This window comes from Grammomys surdaster, unplaced genomic scaffold (genome assembly GCF_004785775.1).
Source record: "Grammomys surdaster isolate TR1022 unplaced genomic scaffold, NIH_TR_1.0 126187, whole genome shotgun sequence".
Lineage (NCBI taxonomy): Eukaryota > Metazoa > Chordata > Mammalia > Rodentia > Muridae > Grammomys > Grammomys surdaster.
In genome coordinates, this window is record NW_021620993.1 from 2,759,070 (window position 1) to 2,780,514 (window position 21,445).

The window sequence follows — 21,445 nt, forward strand, 5'->3', positions numbered from 1 at the left end:
AAAGGGGAGAAGTCTTCAAAACCACACATACCTTTTTCAGGACCATGGACTGTTACGGGACAGGAAAAGAAAGCTGAGTCCTGGGTTGCAGGGCTGGGGTTCTGTTCACTGACCTCCTACTTTCTTGGGGAGACTGCTCTTATCCCCAGGAGGGAAGAGGTCTGGCTGGACAGGACGTGGGGGAGCCTGGCCACTGGGGATGCTCCAGAAACTGGGTAGTGTCTTCTAGACAGATGCAACTCAAACAAGAGTCAACTCTCTGAAATCCATGCCAAGGATCCTCAGGTGAAGGGCCTGGAATCCCTCTGTAACTGGATACTTTCTCCTCCCTACACTAACTCAGGGCAGCACAGAAAGCTTCAAGTCGGCTGAAGGCCTAACCAGGTCTCATCCTTTGACCCCTCCCTCCATTTACAAACAGAACAGAACATAGTAGAGGTTTTGGGTTTGTTTTGTTTTTTTGAAGTATTTTTCATCTTCCTGAGCTCAGTGCCTACTTCTCAAAGGGTTTTGAATTCAAGAGAGAAGAGACATGTCTGACTGGGAACCATAGATGAGCCACACAGCCCCTTGATATCTTAAATTTGAGCCTCTCTGAAGGCTCAAACTTGGGCTAAGGTTAAGCTTGGTGTAGCTGCTGGCCTTGTGTTCAGTTAACCAGAGGGAATCTGATGGGTCTTGTCTGCAGCCCAGAGCCTGAGAAAACTTCTGAAAGGACAGGAGAAAGGCACACACACAGGGACAAGAAGCAGGGGGCTGACTGATGTGAGACCACCTGACCAGACTAGGATGCACTCTGTCTAAGTAACAAGAAACGGCCTTAGTGCTGCTAAGAGAGAGCTGGGCTGTGGCTCATCAGTGCACCAAGTGATGGTTTTTGTTTTTAAGTGAGGTATGTTGTGTGGAGAGAGATTCCTAGGGCTCCTAACCAAGCTCTCTGACATCCACACTGCTGGCACTGTGTGCAACCATGCTCTCTACCGTCACTTGTCTCTTTTTGTACTCAACTGTTCCTGCCTTAGCACTAAGATGCCCACATCTCAGGGAACCTCCAACTCCAAGCTAGAAAAGACTATACTGTTAGCGGGCTGTCCGGCCAGCATTCTCAGGTGCCCCGTGACCCAGCTCCCAGCCTGCTCCAACCCCTATTCGTGAACATTTTCTCCAAGCAAGGAGAGGATAAACAGCAGCATCCACACCGGCTTCACTTTAGTTCACAGACAAATGGCTGAAGGAGTGTCTGGCAGAGCCAAGTCTGAGGAGAACCTAGGTGAAGGCCAGAGTTCTGACCATAGGTATCAGCCATGGACCCCCTGCTTTCTCTTTCTCTCATGGAGCACTGAGGGGCTGGCAGCCAAACAGCCAGGATCTCTCTCTAGTATTTAAAACACAGAGTGAAATGCCAGGCAGACTGGGGCAGTGGGGTGATAGTGCCCAAAAGCATATGGGTGTCAGCTAGCAGGAAGCTGGCAAAGGTGAGCAGAGTACAGGTCTGGGGTGGGCAAGGGGTGGCAAAGCAGAGACTAGCTGATGCCAGACAAGCCTCCTTTCTTCCTCTGTAAGAGAATGCAAGAAGTTGAGGGGCCTGGGGTTCTATAGTACTGGACTTGGCAGAGCTGCTGGGACAGATGTGGTCCTGTGCTGTCTGAAACCTGTTCTCAATGAGGCCCCCATCTTCCACCATGGCAGCCCTGCCCTAAGGGACACTCCAGGGGCTAGAAAATTAGCACTTACCAATGTCCACTATCCTAGCCCACTGTGACCCAGACACCCCAAGTCATACTTCTTCTACTCTGTCCATCAGATCCCGAGACCCCTGAACAGCAAGTGGTGGACCCAAGACTCAAACTAGGAGAAGTCAAGGAAACAAGGGAGCTTGCAAATGTGGCCTCATTCTCCAGAGACTCACTGGGAACTGAATACTGACAGGCTCCGTGAATGTACACTACACTGAGAGTCAGCACGTAGGTGATCCTATATGGCCCGTGTTCGAGGGGCTGGAACACCACATTTGATTTGGCTGCTAACAACAGTTATATACTGAATCTGCCTTGCAGTGTGGTAGACACGTGCTTCTTCACGTGACCTCCAGCCAGCTAAGTGTGAGTCACTGACCCAAACATCCGCTGGAGAAAACAAACTTGGCCAGATAAGGGGCAGAAGCAGAAAGCTCGGAGTCCTGCCCAACTACCACCCTTCCCAACCATGTGTCCTGGGTCAAAGCACTATCACGGTGTCTCATCTCAGTGTTTTTTGTCCTTTACTCGGCTGAGGATTGGGGGATGGACAGGTGCATAGGGGAGAAAACTATATTTTAAGAGTCCTACTGACGATTGTGAAAGGAATTCAATCTAAGTCATCCAAAGGTTGCATTTTAGAGTCTGACTTGTGTGAAAGTAAAAGATCTCCAGGAAAGACTCTGCTAAAAGCTGTGTGCATCTCGACATTCTAGTTCACTGTAGGAGGCATGAAAGCCAGGATGTATTCTTCAAAGACAAAAAGTCAAATTTTAACATCTTTAATACACAAAGCACACACAGAAAGAACAGTTACAACAAATGTTTATGAGATGGATGGATGAATGGATGGATGGATGGATGGATGGATGGATGGATGGATGGATGGATGGGCAGGCAAATGAATGAATAGAAAACCTTCCAAAGAAATGTAATTACACTTCACAAGGAAGAAGTAACTGCTGAGGCACACTGGGAATCTCACCATGCTGAGTACCCACTCAAACACAGTATAACTATGATCTCACAGGGTGTACTGTCTACAACTACCCATGTTTTAATTCCTGGTAAAAGCCACTTTGTATGTGGAAACAGACCATGTGCCAAAAGCTTCAGGTTATGGCTCCAAGCCCTACCAAAACCCTGACAAGTGGTTTTACTATCTGGCTCAGATTCCTGTCCCAGAACGTATGGGTGGGCTCCCAGTGCATACAAACACATATTATGAAGTTGTCCCCCAGGGAACACTGGTAAATAGGAAAGGATGAGCCCTCCTGGATGCTGACTCACTGGAAGGTGATGAGGTTCTCTGTGGGTACCTGGGATGGAATGGCATTGATGCCGTTTGAATACATACTTCTGAGCCACTTCAAATAGCTTAGCAAGCAGAAGAGAAACACAGCATGTTAACTACTCCAAAAGAGGATGGACCTGGGAGCCACTCGGTGGAAATAAAGCAAACGTCACAGCGTGTTTCCTGCCAGAGGGCGGTGTGCACTTCCACCTGAGCTTCAAGGCCTTCTGCAGTGAGCGCGTGTGGTGCTCCATCTTGAACACGCAAAGGCATGCATGTGTACATGCAGACACAGACTGACACACACACGCATGCTCCCAAATAAAGCGGCACACCAATGTACAGCTTCTGCTGTGGTGCTGGGTGCTGGGACAGGATGTGAGCACAAGGACACTGCCGGCTCTACCTTTTCACACAGGGCAAGCACAGTTCCCGCTTGGATTACTGCAACCTGCTCTTCATTCCTCAAATTCTACAACACAAAAAGGGGCAAGGGGGTTGACACTGGGATCCAAGTCTACGGCAGACAGTCAGTGCCAAGCCCTTCTGGGGTGCATGCTGATGATCAGCCCCCAATCAAAAACCAGCCAGGGCCAGCCATCTGAGGTACATGGCTCCAGTCCCTCTAGGTGGAGACAGGTCACAGAGTGGCCCCAACACTTGGGGAAATAGTGCCTCACTAAAGACCATATTTTTGGAAGGCAAAGAAATCACCTTTTGACTTCAGCAATCTTGAGTATGGGACCTTCCATCTGTACGTCCTTAATCTTTAGGTTTGTGAGTCCCCTGTTCACTCACAGATTGTAAGGTTGTCCTCAGCTCAGAACCCCACTCTGACAAATACAGACCCGACCACCCACAGGGGGACACGGCCATCCAAAAGCCTTCCGTTGTACTTCTCAGATCTCTTAAATCGGAGAAAAATTAAAAACAAAACAAAGTCACACAGAACACCCCCAATCAAAACAAGGACACAAAACCAGGAACCGATCGCTCATAGTTACCCCGTTATCGCCAAGGATATCTAAGTTCTTCATAAGTTCAGAGATATTCACACCCTGGAAAAGATTTCCAACGTTCATTCTCATGTGAGCTGCATGGACGATCCACACCTACTCTAGAGCCATGGCTCCCACGCCTCCTTCTGCTCTGAAGCCACAGTGGGGCCCAGCCTCTGGCTCTGCACAGGCAGATGGGGAAGGGGTGGCTGTGGTTCATATACTGAGATTCACTCCAGTACAGCCCTGCTTTCTAAGCTCATAGGCATCTGAGGACTCTGCCTGTGGGATCTGGTGGGCACCAGGCCTGTGGCCAACCATAGTCACCATCAGCAAAGCCCTGGTTATGGGCTGGGCACTGTGCAAAAAAGAGACAACCTGTTAAGAGGTTGGGTTTAGAGACTTCCTGTAGGTAGGCAGAAGGGTAACACTTGACAATGCTTTCACCTAGCTCTCTGTCTTTCAACACACCAGTACAGGCTCTGTCCCTGACCTGATGACACGATCCCCCTTTACCACCACTCCAGGTACTCAGCCCGCCCCTGAATGGCAGGTCCATGGGACATATCCCACCCCCCGCCCCCAAGCATGCTACCTTTACTCCTTCCTGATGACAGAAAAGCTGGAGAGCGCTGCTGTTGTTCTCGGGGAAGGTGGTGATTTGGAGGTTAAAGGCTGGCGACCTCCGCTCTCTCTCCTGGGGAAAAGACGCGGTTTAAAGACAGAACTCCACTGTGCTATTCACCACTTGCTATCTTCCCAAGTTATGAGCAAAGGAGGAGCTACACGGCACACCTCTGGACCACAAGGTCCTAGTATAGGACACGTGGTGTCTTCCTGCCTTTTCAGGGCCAGAGGCCCCTTTGGATAATTTGCATCTCCCCTACTGCTAGGGAGAAACGGACGATTTGGGCCTCACAGGTCTGCCTGTTGCAATCCAAACCGCAGAAGTCACAGAAGAGAAGGTTTAATCAAAACAATGTATCAGATTCAATAGAGAACAGAAGCCAGCCACCATGGGGGGATATCTAGGCTGAGTACTTGGGTTATCCCATGTGATGTCCAAGCTACCTCACAAAGCGCTTACCCATGGAGGCTTGGGATGGCAGAGTCTGAAGTTCTCTGCTAGTGAGTGGCAGAACTGGGCCCGCTTCTGACTCCCCTTGCTTTCCATGACAATGGGTGACTCAGCTTGGAGTTTTTAAATTTGATTTTGTTTCTTTGGTCCACACTAACAAGACCCGTGACCACTCTCTGCACTACCCTCACCTCAGATTTATGATCAGATGTCCCAAGAGAGACATTCATCAGCCATATACCACATGAGCACTTTATGCTCCTGAAGGAGCCTCATTGCTTAGAGGAATTACAGCATGCTGACAGAACAGCACCCTGGTCTCCTGTGCATTTTCTACATGGAGCTGGCTTTAAGTCCACGGCATTAAGTGAGTTATGACAGGTTGGCACCCTCTCAAATTCTACATCAGCTCAAGCTGCTCTGGGGAAAGGATGTGCTGAAATTACAGTAACAATAACTTGTAGACCTCGGACACCTCTATAATCATACCAAGAGAAGTGATGGGAATTAGTGTGAACCCGGAAAGCATGCCTTAACACACTGAGTGAGGCTTGAAGGGAGGGCTGGGGGCTGTTCACAATGAGTTTCCAGGAAGCCTCCGGCTGGCTCACCTCACTTTGCATTGCTCTAAGAGCCAAAATGGATACAGCCATTTACTTCCCCCGCACACCTGCCACCAGAAGTACTCAATCCGTTGGCTTTTCACAGAAAAGGAGGGGTGGGAGCAGCCCGTGTTCTGTATGAACAAAGTCATAAACCTGCTTCCCAGTGGCTCCGAAGGCCATTGGAAAGCTCTGGCAGAGCATGTGGTCTCTGGAATTCTCAGTGGGAAGGGTCACAGCGAAGGACTTGTGAAAGGCATTCTCACAGCAGTGGGGTACTAAGCATGACCTCACGACTTTTAACTTCTGATGAATGAATAAAGGCTAGAGCTGAGGCACAGTGACAATGGAAGCTGAAAGCCACCTGGCCCGTCCTTGCCAGGAGGACAAGGCTTGGGCCATAGAAGAAGGGAAAATGAAACCAGAGAAGCCACAGATGAGAGAAGGTGCCCACTTGGATGGAGAGGAGTCACACATGCAAAGGTGTCGGCGGGAGAAGCAGCACAGTGTCACAAGAGCCTCGTGGAGGCTTGTCACAAATGCAGAGATGTGTAGGGTGCTGATGATGTTTAAACAGAAGCAGAATGGGAGGATGAAGGGCCGTGAGAGCCGAGCAATACCGTAACACACCTGACGCAGGGGTTTGACCCTCCGCGTTCCCTCCGAGTCCTACTCACTGCCCTGTGGAGTTCCCAGGCAGACAAGGTTTCTACACGTGCAGTGTCTGGGAGTTTTCAGTTGGAGTTTGAATCACATACAATTTAAGTTCAAATGCCTGCAGTGCCTAGGTTTGTATTTACTGGCCAGAAGGGTTTGAATGAAGTAGCTGGTTAACACCTGTGTAAATACGTCCTCCTGCCTGCCTCCACTTACCTTGCATTTGCTCTGGCAGACAGAAAATGGGCCCACACTGCTGTTAAACACAGCAGGAATCAGGGGCCGGCTGGGGCAGACCCTGCTATCTCAGAAGAGGCCTGCTGCATGCAAGATCAAAGGTGTGTTATCCATTGCAACAGTGCTGCTGTCTGGGGCTGCGGAAGGCACACCCAGTGGCTGCATGCAGGATAGTAGTTGTGGAAATGAAACACAAATAAAAAAGGCAAAATATTGCAAAAACAACTTATTTTATTAAGTGCAAAACAAGCGGTAGGCAATAGATAGATCGCTCTGGTACAGGTCCACAGACGTCGCCAGCATCCTCCCCAGGACACGTTAAGGCAGTGAAGTTATCCCGGACATACACATTTTTTTTTAAAAAAAAAAAAAAGAGGAAGAAGAAAAGAACGGAGGAAGGAAGGAGAGAAACGGTAACACGTCCCTTCACACATGCTTGTAAATGGCAGGGAGCTTTACACGAATTTCAGTTTGGGCTCAAAGAGAATGTCTGCTCCGTTTGAGAGCTTACAACAGATAGAGTCTCTTACTTCGAGTTCTAGCACTCTGAATTCTAACAGCTCGTTCTGGTCCTTGGCGTCTTGCATTTCACTCTTTAGCTGGTTCTCCTCCATCTCCAGCCTGTAAATCTGGGGCAAAGACACCTTTACATTAATGGTCTCCGTGGTTGCTTCCACACCCCGGGAATCCCACGACTACAGTCCAACATCAGTGGGTTGTCTGAGAGAAACAGGGCACCAAGAGAAGGGGCAGAACTGGCCACCAGCCTATCGGCTGGTGAGCCTAGAGTGAGGGAGAGTTGCTGGGCTGGGTACACCTCCGTAGCACCAAGCCTAGACCAAGAGACTAGAAACTCCTTATATTTTTGCTGAACAAATGAGTGGTAGGTGAGACTTGGTGCTACTGAGTCCCTCCCTGAGGTCAGTGTAAGGAAAGCAAGAGTGTAGAGTGGGTGGTTCAGCTCCCAGAGCCCTCCAGGCCCTTTCAAGACGGACCCCAGGATAAGCTGTGGACCCTGCTATGGCAGGTACTGTGGGAGGGGTCAGGTCTCCAACACCACAAAAGGCTCTTAAGAGAACACTAATTGCCCTGAGAGCACGAAGCAGCCTGGGAAAAGCTTAGGGATGCAGGTCAGAACTTCTCTGACCCTCAGCTTCTACCCAAAGTGGAAAACCATAGTGCCTGCAACCTAGCAGCAGAGAGAGGCCACCAAGATTATTTGTATAGGTGAGAGCTTCAGGAGGTAGCTATTCTCTCTCCTCCTGTCAGAAGACCAAAGAAGTGCTATCTTGCAGGTAATCTCAACCTCAGGAGACAATGGGAAACACCGTGTTTCTTGTGTGGCCTGTGGGACTGAGGCAAGAGCCACTAAAGTCTTCCTGACACACAGGGCCCACCAGGCAGCCAAGAGCAGCCACCCCTCAGGGCCTGAAGGAAGATAAGGTCAGGGCAGGCACAGCAGAGATGAGCCAGATCCAGGCCACCTAGATCTGGGAGATTGGCCTTGCCAGTTCAGACCGGAGCTTTCAGGATGCTGATGACCCAGGGCCCACCCTAGATTCTTTTCTGCTTGAAGTGTGCATAGGGCGTGAGTCTACTGATCACACAGCTCAAATATACTGGGACTCAGGAGACAAGGAGCAGGAAAGACTGCAGATAGGCATGGAGGAGGGAGGCTCAAACAGCTCTAAACGGGTACTGGGATCATGGTGGCAGGGCTTGACATCTACTTTAACAATAACTGAATGGACCCATCCAAGCAAAGAAATCTCAATGCCAAGGCATATTCAGACCAAGTCCCTTCAAGCTTCAGGAAGGCCTGTGGTGGGAGGGCAAGGCATACAAGGCTCTAATACAGGAACTGACCCAGCTGAGGGGGCTGGAGGGCCTGCCTTGGACTTTGTCTGCCTCGGGTGTCCCCATGAGAAACAGGAAGGTGCCCAAGTCAACAGCAAAGATAGATGGCACCCTTTCCTGTTTTTTAGAGGCACCCTAAAGGTGCTAAGACCTAAAGGTTCTGTCCCTGAGGACAGAGCCTCAGTCCAGTGGGATAGACCCCCTTTCTATGATAACTACTGAGCCAGGAGGCCCTGGCCTTTGAGGGCTTGGGGCAGGTTGGTGGCCTCTATGGTTCAGTTCATGACCAGGCCTAAGGCTCTGGCCTGAGCATACCTTCTCCAGCAGGTCCTGGTTTGTCCTCATGAGTACCTGCTTCTCCTCTACCCACGCAGCGTCCTGCAGGAAATACAGGGTATTTATTCACTAGTTCCAGTGTTGACTGAGCCACCAACTCCCAGATATGGACAGTGGCTGTGTAGCTTCATCGCCCTTTAAACCTTCACAGCCAGGTAAGAACAACAGGGTTCTTCTAATTGCCCTGAGAGCACAGAGCAGCAGGAGGGGTGACCAGGCCACTAGTGTTAAGTGACTCATTTAAGGCCTCCTAGCCCCCACTGGTGAGATGTCCTTTTTCCCTAGCTCTCTCCCTGTATGTTCAAGGTCCCCAGGGTCATTACAGGACACTGCTCCATGGTGACTGAGTGAATGCCCTAAAGGGCTTTACACCTCCCCACTGGTGCTTTGCTCAACTCCCCTCACACGCACTCTGTTAGCACAGCCTCTGTGCTGACACTGTGACACCCTTAGTGCCAAGCCAGAGCATGAACACTGGCTCTTCCTCGTCAGCATCAGTCTGGAGGAGGAAGATACAGGAGGCAAGGGAGCCTTCTCCACCACCTCTTCCTCCTGACCCTGCCCACCCTAGATTCAGAAAGGTCTACCCCCTCCACCTGCCCCCCATCCCACTTCACAGGAGCCAGGCCAGTCTCACCCAGTGCTGGAATTCCGCAATGCTTGCTAGCCAAGGTGGACCTAGGATCTGACCAACAGATGTGGGACACCCAGAAGACATTGGAAGGTTACCTCCTGGGGGCTTTCTACCTAATACCTCCGTGTCTCTGCTGTACACATTTGCATGTGTGCTCTTTGCATGTATGCCCATGTGGCTGTGAGTCCCTGAGAAGACAGTGATGTGTCCATCCAGCTTCCTGTCTGGTAGACAGGTCACAAGGGTGGCTGCCACCTTTGCTCCATGTCTTCGCAGCTCAGCTCATCCTCCAAAGTCTGTTACTCCAACCTTGAAGCTGGGCTTGGCTGCAGTATGTTTTGCCTACTCGAGTACTGATAAGTGTGATGTGAACAGAGGCCTGGTCAGTATCTGTGGTGTGTGAAGGGAAGGGGCTCCTCATCCCAGACAACCAGACAAAAAAGCCAGAATACCTATTTGAGGAGGGGTGACCAGACCACAAGTGGCAAGTGAGCTCATTTAAGGCCTCCTAGCTCACTTGTCCTGCCTGACTACTGAAGTTTCAGGGCAACCCCAGGCAAGACCAACAGAACAACCATTTGCAGAGTCCAGCCTGGCACCAATCCACAGATCTCAGAGCAAATCAAACCCTACTATTTAAGCAACTACGTTTGGAGGCAGTTTGTTACACCACACACACACAGAGAGAGAGAGAGAAAGAGAGAGAGAGAGAGAGAGAGAGAGAGAGAGAGAGAGAGAGAGAGAGAGAACAGACCTCTCCATATCCCCTTAGTTCCTGACTTAGGGCAGGGCAGGAGCAAGGACCTATAGACACCCATGCCTGTGCCTCAGCCCTTCTTAGGCCAATGGGGCCAGGTGACTAGTTTGTGTCAGTAAGCTATGCTGAGGCAGTTAGGGTCACCTCAACCTGCTGGCTGCTGACAGGAAATGAGTTCTAAGATGGCACCTCTGGTACTGAGTCCCTAGGGAACCATGTAGATGATCCTCTGCTTACAACAGGCACCAAGAAAGGCCTAAGGGCTGCATCCCTCTGCCTGCTGCCCACTGGGCCTGGACTAATCAAATCAGAGACAGGAGTCCAGGAAAATAACCAACCCAGACTCCCCTATGACATAGTCACTGCCTCGTCTGTTGCTATGAGCCCTGCCAAATGGTTCACAGCACTTCAATTATACACAGGCAATTAAAATCCTGACAGAAAACAGCAGCTTTTCTTCAGGCCCCAGATCCAGTCAAAAGACCTTCTGGCCATGCCTCTGCTCTAAGAGTTACCTTCTGCTTCCCCGAATTTGGCAAACAAGGAAAAACTAGGCAAACCTTCAGGACAGGCTCTGACTGTGACAACACATTCTGGCCTGGGGTCACAATGATTCCTCCACAGACCCTCCCCCTTACCTTTGGCACACCAAATACACCACCGGACCCCAAGGACACCATGGGGACAGAACCATGAGGACCACAGGGTGCATGGCCTTCCTGCTTACCTGTCCCTTCTCAACCAGCAGCTTCTCTAAGTCCTCGATTTTGGCCTGGCACCTCAGCAGGTCAGCTTGAAGCTGCTCCCGAGTCTGGAAGAAAAAAAGACCAGGGAGTGAGCAAGTCTCTGAAGTCACTTGCAGAGGTGACACAGCGGTAACGTGTCAGGCTGCCAACCAGAGAGTGCCTGCACAGCCCGAGAGCTTAGGGGTAGAAGGGCCCTGTTGCAGTCATCACCACTTGAGGGCTCTGAAGTCCATCTGCAGCCGTGTGATGAAGTGAGAACTAAGGGGTCATGGGGGTGCGGGTGGGGTAACTGCTGTAACTCTCCCAGTAAAAGACAATCAAAGAGCCACCCTCTCCTGGGATGAACTAGCCCAAACTGGGTGCCTCAGGGCCCCAAAGCCAGCTCTGACAAGGTCAGTGCTTTCTCCTTCAGCATCATCCAGCTGTTGACAGCTGTTCTACTTGCTTGGTGGTCTAATGGGGCTCTCTGTCACCTACAGCAAAGACTAAAACCTAATCCCTCATAAACCAGGCAAATCATGTACATCAGGGAAGCCACTGATCAGCTGACCCTACAACAAGAAGAAGCACCAGTGTAGGCACATACCCTAGTCCTGGGAGGCACAGCTACTTGGCTACAGCCACACACTGACACAGGAAATGGAAAGACACAAATGTGACCTGCTTTCCAAAAGTCAGAATCCAAGCTAGTTGTGTTGTCTGAGGCTTGAAATCTTGGCCCTCGGGAGTTCAAGGTCATCTGGAAAGTAGGGAAATCTTCCCCTTTTCCTTTTCTTTTTAAGTTATGAAACAAAGGCCTGTGCTATAGCCCAGGCTAGCCTAGAACTCACTTCACTCTGTTGCCCCAGCTGGCCTCAAAGTCATGGCAATCCTCCTTCTATATCCACCTAGTTCGGGGATTATAGGTATATGTCACCATGCCCCATCATGCACTTCACTGAGAATTATCTATTAACTGGGCAAGTTAAAAGACAAGAAGAAACTAAGCACAGACAAAGCCTAGATTTTTACCTTCTGTGGCTCAGAAAACAAAGACTGGTCTTTCATTGTGGCAGAAATGGCTACATCCCCCGGACATCTTGTTCCCTGTGTGTCTGCCCCCTCAACCCCTGAGGCTGCTACCACCCTGAGCCCTGTGTGCCAAGTTCATTCTGGAGATGGTTGCTCCTGCCTGTGGCTTCCATATTCCTGAGACCTACAAACCATGGTGTTATGTATGTTTTAGGATGCCCAAGCCCTTCTGCATGGGGCTCCCAGGACTGTTTCCAGAGCATTCTGAGCAGGGTGCCATGGTCCCACCTCTCAGTTATATGGAGGACCGTCTTTAGGCAAGCTGCTACTTTCCTGAACCTCTGTTCCTTCTTCAGGACATGGGATAGATCCTGGCTCATAAGACTACTGGAATGGACATGGGACATGGGACGGCACTAGATCAGTAGGCTCTCTGGTGTCTCTGGCACTCCCAGAGGGACATGAAAATACTATAGACTTCAAGGTGGGAGAAGGGTCAGTGGGAGGAAGTTTCCAAAAAAGTTCATCCCAGCACCATGATGTACCCCCTGTACCTGTAGTGCCTGTGCCTTGGGTGCTCCAGGAACCCCTGAAAGTGTTTTTTGAGGACACTGGGGGTGAGGGGCTTTTCAGGGAAATTGATAGGTCTGAAGCCTGAAAGGTTAGCTGTGTCTATAACTTCATCACTCCTTTAAATTCCATTCTAATTTAGTGTGTGTGTGTGTGTGTGTGTGTGTGTGTGTGTTTGCATACATAGAGGTCATAGGACAACTTGCAAGAATCAGTTCTTTTTCTACCACGTGGGCTCGGCAGGCGGAATAAGATCATCAGGTTTGGCAGCAAGTTCATGAGCTGTTTGGTCGTCCATCTGCCCCTCCCCTTCAACTCTGTACGCCTTCTCTCTTGCAAACAGATGGCAGACGACAAGTGGTGGGTGTAGTTCCACCTTCATCAGTTTCAAGATTCCAGGTCCCCTCCTGGTCCCCAGTCTCTGTCTCTCCCAACATCAAGGAGACATACTTACCCGGGCCTCCCTCTCAGCATCCAGTGTCCCCCCAACCTGCTCCTGAAGCAGGGCATAAGCCCTCTGCAGAGCCTGGTACTCCCTGGTCAGCTGGCAGAACCTCAGGTCAGCCTCTTCTCTGGTTGTGGTCTTAACCAAACAACAACAAAACAAACAAACAAACAAGTCAATTCATGACTTGCTGTGACTTCAAGGGACAGAGTCAAAACATGAGCAAATGCCCACATCTTCTCAGCGTGTCTAAAAATGCCTAGTGAGCTTGTCATGCCAGAAAGTAATGGGAAGGACCGGGAGTGTAGGCTGCTGGGAGAAAAATGCCTTCCCCACTTCAGCACCTCACCCCCAGCACTCACAGGCTTCATGAGAACCAGCCTGACTTCACAGGTCAAGGTTCACCCTGAGAAGGGTGTCCCTCTGGCCACATGTCTGGGGTTTCTGCACTGGTATGCGACTGGAGTGCACCTGTGTGTGAAGCCCCCATGTGGTCATGAGAGGACAGTGCAGGGTGACTAATGAGCAAGTTACTGTTGCAAGTATCATGACAAGTTTGTAAAAACCAGAGATAATATTGGACCAAATTTTAGCTGGAGGCTCACACAGGATGTGTCACCCTTGGCATTTCCCACACGGGTAGGCCCCTCCATAAGCACCTGAATTTAAGGCCAGTGGGCTGACTTGGAGGAAGGGTCCATTTTCCTGAGGGTTCTGTTGTCATTCAAGAAGGCACTCCATAGTAAAGTTTGAATGAACCCCAACCATGGGACTGTGAGAGGTGACTGCTCAAAGAGCCAGGGCAAGGAGAGACAGGATGGGCAGTTCCTAGAGGCATCCAGGAAGCTACAGGGAGCTTACCAACACGGCATATGTGACCCTAGAAAGCTCCACCAGCACCTGCCACAACCAGGGCCAGTGCACCCCTTCTTATTCAGGCTCAGAAGACAGCCACAGAGGGGTGCATGGAGGACAAGACAGGAAGCCCGGTGTGGGCTGCAGCATCAGGGGAAAGTCTATACTAAAGAATGCCTGGAATTTAGGAAAGTCACCAACTGTGACCACTTCTGTCACCTATGTGTGGGGGATAAAAAAACAAGACATGTAATTTTATCTGCAACAGTAAGCACTAGGGTCAGCATCTGGGTGTTTCCCTACCAGCCTTAAGTCTTACAGGAGATCAGTTCTGAGGACAGTGTTCACTGAGTCCCCGTTAGGCAGCAAGGACCAGCTATCCTCTCTCTGAGACTCTAAGCCATGGCAGGATTGACCACCAGAGAGGGAGCAGCCCTGGCCAACACAAAGGTGTGAAGTCCCTAGCATACTGCAGTTTGCTTACCTCATCTAAGTCCTCTTCAGGCGTGGCTGGGGTCCGGTCTGTCCTGTCTGTGTTGTAGGATGTCTCTGACAATGTTTCAGAGTCCACGGACTCTTCATCAAATCCAAAAAATGTCTCCACAACATGCTTCTGTGAGAGGCAATGGGCATTACGTCAGGAAGATAGCAGCTGCCTATCCATGGCCAGCCCAGGGCACAGGGGGCCGAGGGAGGACAGATGGAGCTATGGCCCCAATTATAGCTGGCTGAGGACAGAGCAAGCCACTAAGGCAGCTGAAGATGTGGCTAGCTTAACAATGTTGATTAGGAGGGAGGAGGGGTCATAGGTAGAGAGGACTATGCAACTCCTAAGTTGAACTTAAATGCAGGGTCATTTGAGCCCTAGGTGTCTTCTGGACATGGATGAACTGCCACCCTTCCGGCATAAGAGGGGACCTCTCTCACTCTGTGCGAAGCCAAGTCCCAGCACCCAGAGCATTCTACAGGCTGAGTGAGATGTCTGCCCCAAAGGAGCCAGGAAGAGATGCGATTAGGAGACCCAGCATCCTGCCCCTGGGCTAGGCTGGAGAAGTAGCTGCATGGCCCATGTCTTCCCCAGCAGTTCTGCCTAAGTGGCAATCTTTCTTAGCTTTGGATGACAGTGCATTCAGAGCACTGATATAATTAGAAAGAATAACATTAAGGGTCCTGTCTTCATAACCTCAGACAGTTTTTATATCCTGTTTGCCAACTACCTGAGACTCTGACCACACCTCTCTCTCACTCCAAACTGTACAGGATGTGGGGCTCCACTCATTCATTTGTTCAATCATTCATTCACTCTTTCAGTAATCACGGGCTAAGCAGCTTCAGTGAGCCAGACAAGGCTCAGCCTGGAGACACATGATTAAAGCCACGTAGGATACCTGAGAGGGAGCACTAGCCCCTGAGGGCTACCTCCATCAACCATCCACCCACATGCACCCCTCTTCCTGCTTCTAGGCACACTGCCCTTTATTCTCTTCCTAAACACACCATTTGAGAGAATCCCTTGCCTTCACAATCAGGGTGTTTTCCATATCTGTGAGAGAACAGTAGCCTTATTGCAGTGATCAGCCCTGGGCTCCCAGGGACTCCCCGAGTCACACCTCTCCTCAACCCACAGAGGAAGCAGGGTGTACCCCATACCCAAGCCACTGTGGCAGCAAATATGTAAGTACAGATATGAGCACATGGAAGCTGCGGTCACCAGCAACAACACCATGAAGAAGCCCCTTTGACATTACAGGGAAGGGGCAGGGAGGGACTTCTCGGTCACTTTGTACAGTTAGGGTTCCTACAAGGCTCCTGCAAGCACTCTCCACCAGAATGTTCCTTACATGGTTTGAGGTTTGCTCATGACCCCTTTGAAGGTTCACATGGCCAGCATCTGCTGGGTATCCACCTGCCTCCGTGCCCAGGTGAGCTGGCAGGGAGGACGGAGAGACCAGGTTAGGCTTCATACAGTCCAAGTGGCCTTCAGGATCTCCCCCTCCTCTCAGATAGGAAGCCCCACCCCTGCGTGCATCGGAGACTCCAGGAAGCAGTGGAGTCTACACCAGCAGCTCACCTCTGCCTCCGAGCTCCACACTCCTGTTGCCTTGGGCTGTTGCCTGGTCAAACTTATTTTTCATAAACACTGCTAGTTGCCTGGCCTCTGGGGACAGATTTGTGTGTTGTCTGTGCTAATTGGTGGCCTGATGTAGTGACATCTCTGCTCCTCCTCCTAACAAGTGGGTCCCAGGAAGATTCTAAAATGACACACTTCCCAAGATTAGGACACAGTGTTGGGCTACGACCATCTGCTGTTAGCATTCTGGAAGTTTCTGGGGCTGACAACCCTGGTCAATTGCCTAGGCTAATCTGCTCTTGAAGAGCAGGGTGACTTCCAATGAAGTGCTCAATGACAGAGCCTAATCACAAAGTTTCAACTGCTCAAGTTCTCAACTGAACGGGCCAGGGTCAGGCCCAGGTAGAGCCTCACAGTAGACCTGGCCCTAGACTGGGGCTGCAGAAAGACATGTTATACCTGGGGAAGCCAGCACAAATAGTCCCAGTGAAATCATGCCACAATGGAAGGAAGTCCATAACTAGGGAGGCTCCTATAGGTTTATTTTCGTTTTAAAATAGTGTCTCGTGTAGTCCAGGCTTGCTTTAAACTCCGACCCTCATGCCCCCACCTCCCAAATGGCAGGATTAGAGGTGTGTGCCTGCATGCCTGGAACAGCTCCTTTGTCTATGTGACAAGATGACAGAGAAGGTAACAGAGCCAGCCCACCCAGCACAGCCTCACTATCGGCACAAAACAGTAAAGCCACATTGGTATTTAAAGTGAACACAGTGCCTGACTCCTTTCACTGGACACACAGGACGGTCAGAAATTCAAGGTCAAAGGTCATCCTCGGATACATGGTTAAGTTTGAAGCCAGCATCAAGGAGATACAGGAGACCTTGTGTGTGTGTGTGTGTGTGTGTGTGTGTGTGTGTGTGTGTAATTGTAATTTTTGACAAAATGCTTCTAGAGCTAATGTTTCTTCTCCACATACATACAAGCTCATGTTTGGCACACAGGAGAGGATACATACATACATACACACACACACACACACACATTAACCTCTCCACTGGATTCAGCATATACACACACACAGACACTAACCTCTCCACTAGACTCAGCATACACACACACAGACACTAACCTCTCCACTGGACTGAGCATGCACACACACACACACACACACACACACACACACACACATCTCCGCTAGACCCAGCAGCTCACCAGCTCTTCTCTTCACCTTCCCAGCATCCAGTGAGAATTGCCCAGAAAATCTAGGACCATCCGGTGGCAGCTAGGAGCCACCAAGACAGATCCTCCTGTACCAGGCAGCTGCGTACCTTCATGCTTATAGGTCATCTCCTGGCAGCCAGAGAAGTACAGGCACACGAGGGCACAGAGGCAGAGGAAGAAGGAGAAGTAGAGAACAAACAGGATGTACTCCATGCTGGGGAGGCTCCAGGAACTGCTAGCCTGTGCTGGCTGGACAGGCCATCCCTGGCTTCTCTCTAGCCCCAGAAAAAGACACACCTGCCCCTCACGGCTTCCTGAATACTGTCAGTGGCAGAAGCTGGAGGACAGGGACGCCCCAAAGGTGCCCCCTTGGCAACAGCGATGGCACCTTGGACCAGCTCCCAGATGCCGGTGACAGAGCTATCAATGGAGAGTAGCCAGTTTCCAGGCCAGCCCCAGGTATTTGTCATAGAGCGCAGCTTCTAAACCAGTATGTCCTCTGGGGACTTCCCTCCTAGGACCCAATGTCCCTATGCCCAGAACTGTTGTCAACAGTCCCAGGTCCCTGGATAGTTGCAAAGCCCTTGGGCACAGCAGTAGCAACGGTGTCATGATGAGAGCCTTCTGCTTCAGGGCCAGAGCCACAAAGGATGAGGCGTCTCTTCTCTCACCTGCCTGGGACATCTCCAGAATAAACCACCACCAGTGGGTGTCCTGGCACACTCAGCCCCTACTGTCCCCGAAATGTGTCTCTTAGAGTTTATTTACCTTAAACTCTTACACAACCTGCAACAAAGCACTACAGAGAGTTGGGGGAAGCTTTGATTCCTGAGCTACAGGAAAGCCATCCATCTCTCGCCCAGACAGAGATCGGGGGTTGGCTTTAGGCATGCAGCCCTTAGAGAAGTGCCACAAAGACATCCCTCCCAGCATCTCTCCCCACAGGGGCCAAGGACCAGCCTTGCATTCAAGTTGAGCATAAAATCTGACAGCTTCATGCAGTCACTGCTCTGAATCTCTAGGTTTGTAGGGTGCTATGCTGGCAGCTGTGCCTCAGGGACACACAGGACAGGATGAAGCCACCCAAGCTCCCAGGGCAACAGCTGGAGAAGGGCTGACTAGGAACGGTTTGTTCAGTTGCAAACAAACATAGGGATAGAAGCACTTTTAGCTGCTGAGGAGCAAAAATCACACTGAAAACCAGTAGGATGTCCTAGGCAGGAAGTCACTCCACAGCAGTGTCTGCTCCAGAAGTGCCCAACGTTTCTCTGGCCCCACCCTCCACAAGTAGCAGGGCTAGCCTCAAGGCACTGGATTGTAGGACTCCTAAGTGTGATGTCAGAGTGGACTCAGGAACAATAAACCAGAAGGATCTGAGTCAGACATCAGACATGAACTACTTACTGCTGGCAGTAAGCCAAGGCCCCTAGAGGAGAGGGGACTCAGATACATAGCCCAGCAGGCCCTGAAGCCTTTCTGGTTGACACCACCATAGGATGCTAACACTGGCTCAAAGGCTATAGTGTGGATTAGAGGGACCCAAGCATCTGCATTTAGGCCAACCACAATACCCTAGAGCTAGCCTCAGCTATCAACCTAACACAGCCTTGATCTGTCTGAAGGAACCTCAATTAAAGAACTGCCTTGACAGGATTAGCCTGCAGCCATGTCTGTGAAGAACTATCTTGGTGACTAATGTGGGAGGGGCCCAGCCCACTGGGGACACTGCCATCCCTGAGCAGGTCCTGTGCTGTAGAAGAAGGCTAGCTGAGAATGAGTCAGAGAGCAAGCCAGTAACTAACAGTCCCCCATGGTCTCTGCTTCAGTTTCTGCTCAGATTCTGCCTTGAGTTTACGTCCTGACCACCCTTGATGACAGACTGTAACCCATGAACTGAAATAAGGGCCTTCCTCCCACAGTCATGGGGCTTACTTAGCAATAGAAAGCAAACAAGAAGATGCGGCAAGGGTCTCGTCAAAGACAAATTGGGAAGGAAGGAGGCATTATCATTTCCTGACCGCCTACGATGGTCAGGCACAGAACCAGGGCTCCATTATGACCTCCTGATCTGAGTGTGATTTCGTTTTGAGAACCAGGAAGCAGGTTCTAGGACCTTAGTTCCCTTGTCTCAGGCCTTAGAGCTTATGCTGGGGCTGATTCCTCAGTGCTCCAGGTCTTAGCTTCTCAGCACCATCGGAGATCCCCATCACCCACGTGCTCAGAGCTCTGCTAGCGTTCAACCCTCATGCCTACAGAACAGCAGCTATTGACAGCCTGCAGCCCAGCTCATTGCCCCATACTGGGACCCCCTTGTTGACAGACCCCTGCAGAGAAAGATCCCTAGACCCAAGGACAGGGCCCAAGAAATCATCTAGGGTCCCCTGCATCTCTCACTAGGAACTAATGTTAGCCTGGCCTAAGCTAGCAGGAGGCACAGAGAGTCGGCACAGTCTTGGCCCAGAGGGAATCCCATGGTGGGTGAGGGTGCTCCTGGGAAGCCCAGGGTGACACGAAGATAGTCCTTAGGACTGAAGAAACCATTTAAATATGAGGGTTGCCATTGGAGACACTGCCCTGTCTCTATCACCTGTACATCAGGGTGCGCTGTGATGTGGAGGGGCCCTCTTTCCTAGAGTGTGATGGTCAATCTTACTGTCCATCTGAATGGACTGATATAAACACCTAGGAAAATTACTCAAGTATACCTCCAGAGACTATCAGACCACAACCATCAGACGGTTTCAGGCTTTGAGTAGCTGGTCAAGAAGTGGTTGAAACTTGGAGATGGGGCCTGGCTGGAGGAAGCAGGTCACTGAGGGAGTGTCTCTGGGACTGTATCTGCCCTGGCCCTTTCCTGTATGCCTTTTCTCTGCTTCCTGTGAAGCATGTGAGCAGCTTGTGCCACATGCTTCTGCTACCATGATGCTCTGGCTCACTAGGGGCCCAGAATCAACAGAGTCAGCAGGATTGACAGTGCCTTCAGAGGCTGTAAGTCCAGCCAAGCCCTTCCTCCCCTAAGTTCTTTCTGGCAGATATCTGGTCTCCATGGTAACAGGAGTAACTAATTCAGGGGTCCTCAGAGTCTAGGGGCTTCTCTAGGGTCTAGGTATCAGGAGTCAAGAGCATGGATGAATTTCTGAGACTTCTGAAAAATTTTATAATTGTCAATGAATTCATTCAAATGGCCTGTGAAGCTGGAGAACCTGGCAAAGGGACATGGTCCCTGGATATACACCATACAGAGTAAAAGGGGGTCACTTACAGGGAGAGACAAAGAAACCACCAGTACTTTATTTAGCCTGTAGGAGGAGACAGGGATGCACCAGGCCTGAAGGGTACCAATGTGGCATGGAAGATTACAGTCATGCTCAGGCCCAAAGACCCCATCACTTGTCCACTTGGTCTGAACAGGGCTGGGGTGAAAAGTAGGATCCTGGGATGAAAGACAACCTACATGAATCTAGAGAAAAAGATGTCCCAGGAAACAGTAAGAGGGAAACCACTTCCCATGGGCTGAGATACAGATCAACTGCGGAAGGGCTTACCTAGCAGGCACAAAGGCCTGCGTTCAGTCTCAAACACTCCATAAGATGGGCTTGGTGGAGCGCATCTGTAACCCCACCACTCAGGAAGTGGGGATGGATGATCTCAACAACACACAGAGATCAAAGCCAACTTGGGCCATAAGCAATCCTACCTTTAAGAAAACAAAATCCATACAGGTTTCCCAAATCCAACCTTCTAGGGTTCTCACTAATATACCCATATACCCCTGCTTCTCTGAGGTAGGCAAAGTCCTTCAAATGCATTTCTCAGGAGAGGCTGTGTACCTAGTCAGTCAGCCGTTCTTTGGAGACACCTGTTCTGTGCCAGTCACTGTTTAGAGACAGGTGTGGCCCACCCTGACTCAAGCCAGTGTACGGTCTCTCCCAATCAGTAGATTCAGAGCTCAGAACCAGTGGAGGACACAGGCTGTTTGACTCCCAAGATGCAAGCACAGGTTGAGTGCCCCTATCGGAGATGACTGGAAACACAAGTACTTTTAATTTCTGAGTTTTTCTGATTGGCAGGATTTCTTTAATAGACTTTATCAGTTAAGTATCCCTAATCCAAAACCTGAATTTTTTTATTTGATACTGAAAATATTTTAAGTTTCAAAATTAGGGCTTGGGATTAAGGCTTCACAGACCACGTAGGCTTAAAGTAGTGCTACTTCAGAACAGGTTTCTAGGGAACCTCTAATTATGAACTGTTTCATGCCAAGCCTCCTCACTGAACTGACCAGCCGCCCACTTCCAGTATTTTAACTCTGGTCTCAAAAGCACTGTTTGCAGGTGTCA

The 21,445-nt window shown here is 50.4% G+C and overlaps 1 protein-coding gene across 8 annotated transcripts in view; it reads right to left on the bottom strand.

Moving 5' to 3' along the window:
- Jakmip1 (janus kinase and microtubule interacting protein 1) overlaps positions 1-21,445 on the bottom strand; it is a 96,526-nt gene that overhangs the window by 13,504 nt on the left and 61,577 nt on the right. For 7 of the 8 annotated variants that reach the window (XM_028758180.1, XM_028758178.1, XM_028758179.1 and 4 more), the window contains exons 9-16: positions 14,298-14,426; positions 12,968-13,096; positions 10,914-10,997; positions 8,775-8,837; positions 7,133-7,231; positions 4,624-4,725; positions 4,035-4,088; positions 3,437-3,502 (exon numbers count right to left, since the gene is read on the bottom strand). In XM_028758180.1, the coding sequence (XP_028614013.1) occupies positions 3,437-3,502; positions 4,035-4,088; positions 4,624-4,725; positions 7,133-7,231; positions 8,775-8,837; positions 10,914-10,997; positions 12,968-13,096; positions 14,298-14,426 (726 nt within the window). The remainder of the gene's footprint in view (positions 1-3,436; positions 3,503-4,034; positions 4,089-4,623; positions 4,726-7,132; positions 7,232-8,774; positions 8,838-10,913; positions 10,998-12,967; positions 13,097-14,297; positions 14,427-21,445) is intronic. The other variant, XM_028758183.1, reaches the window with a different exon arrangement.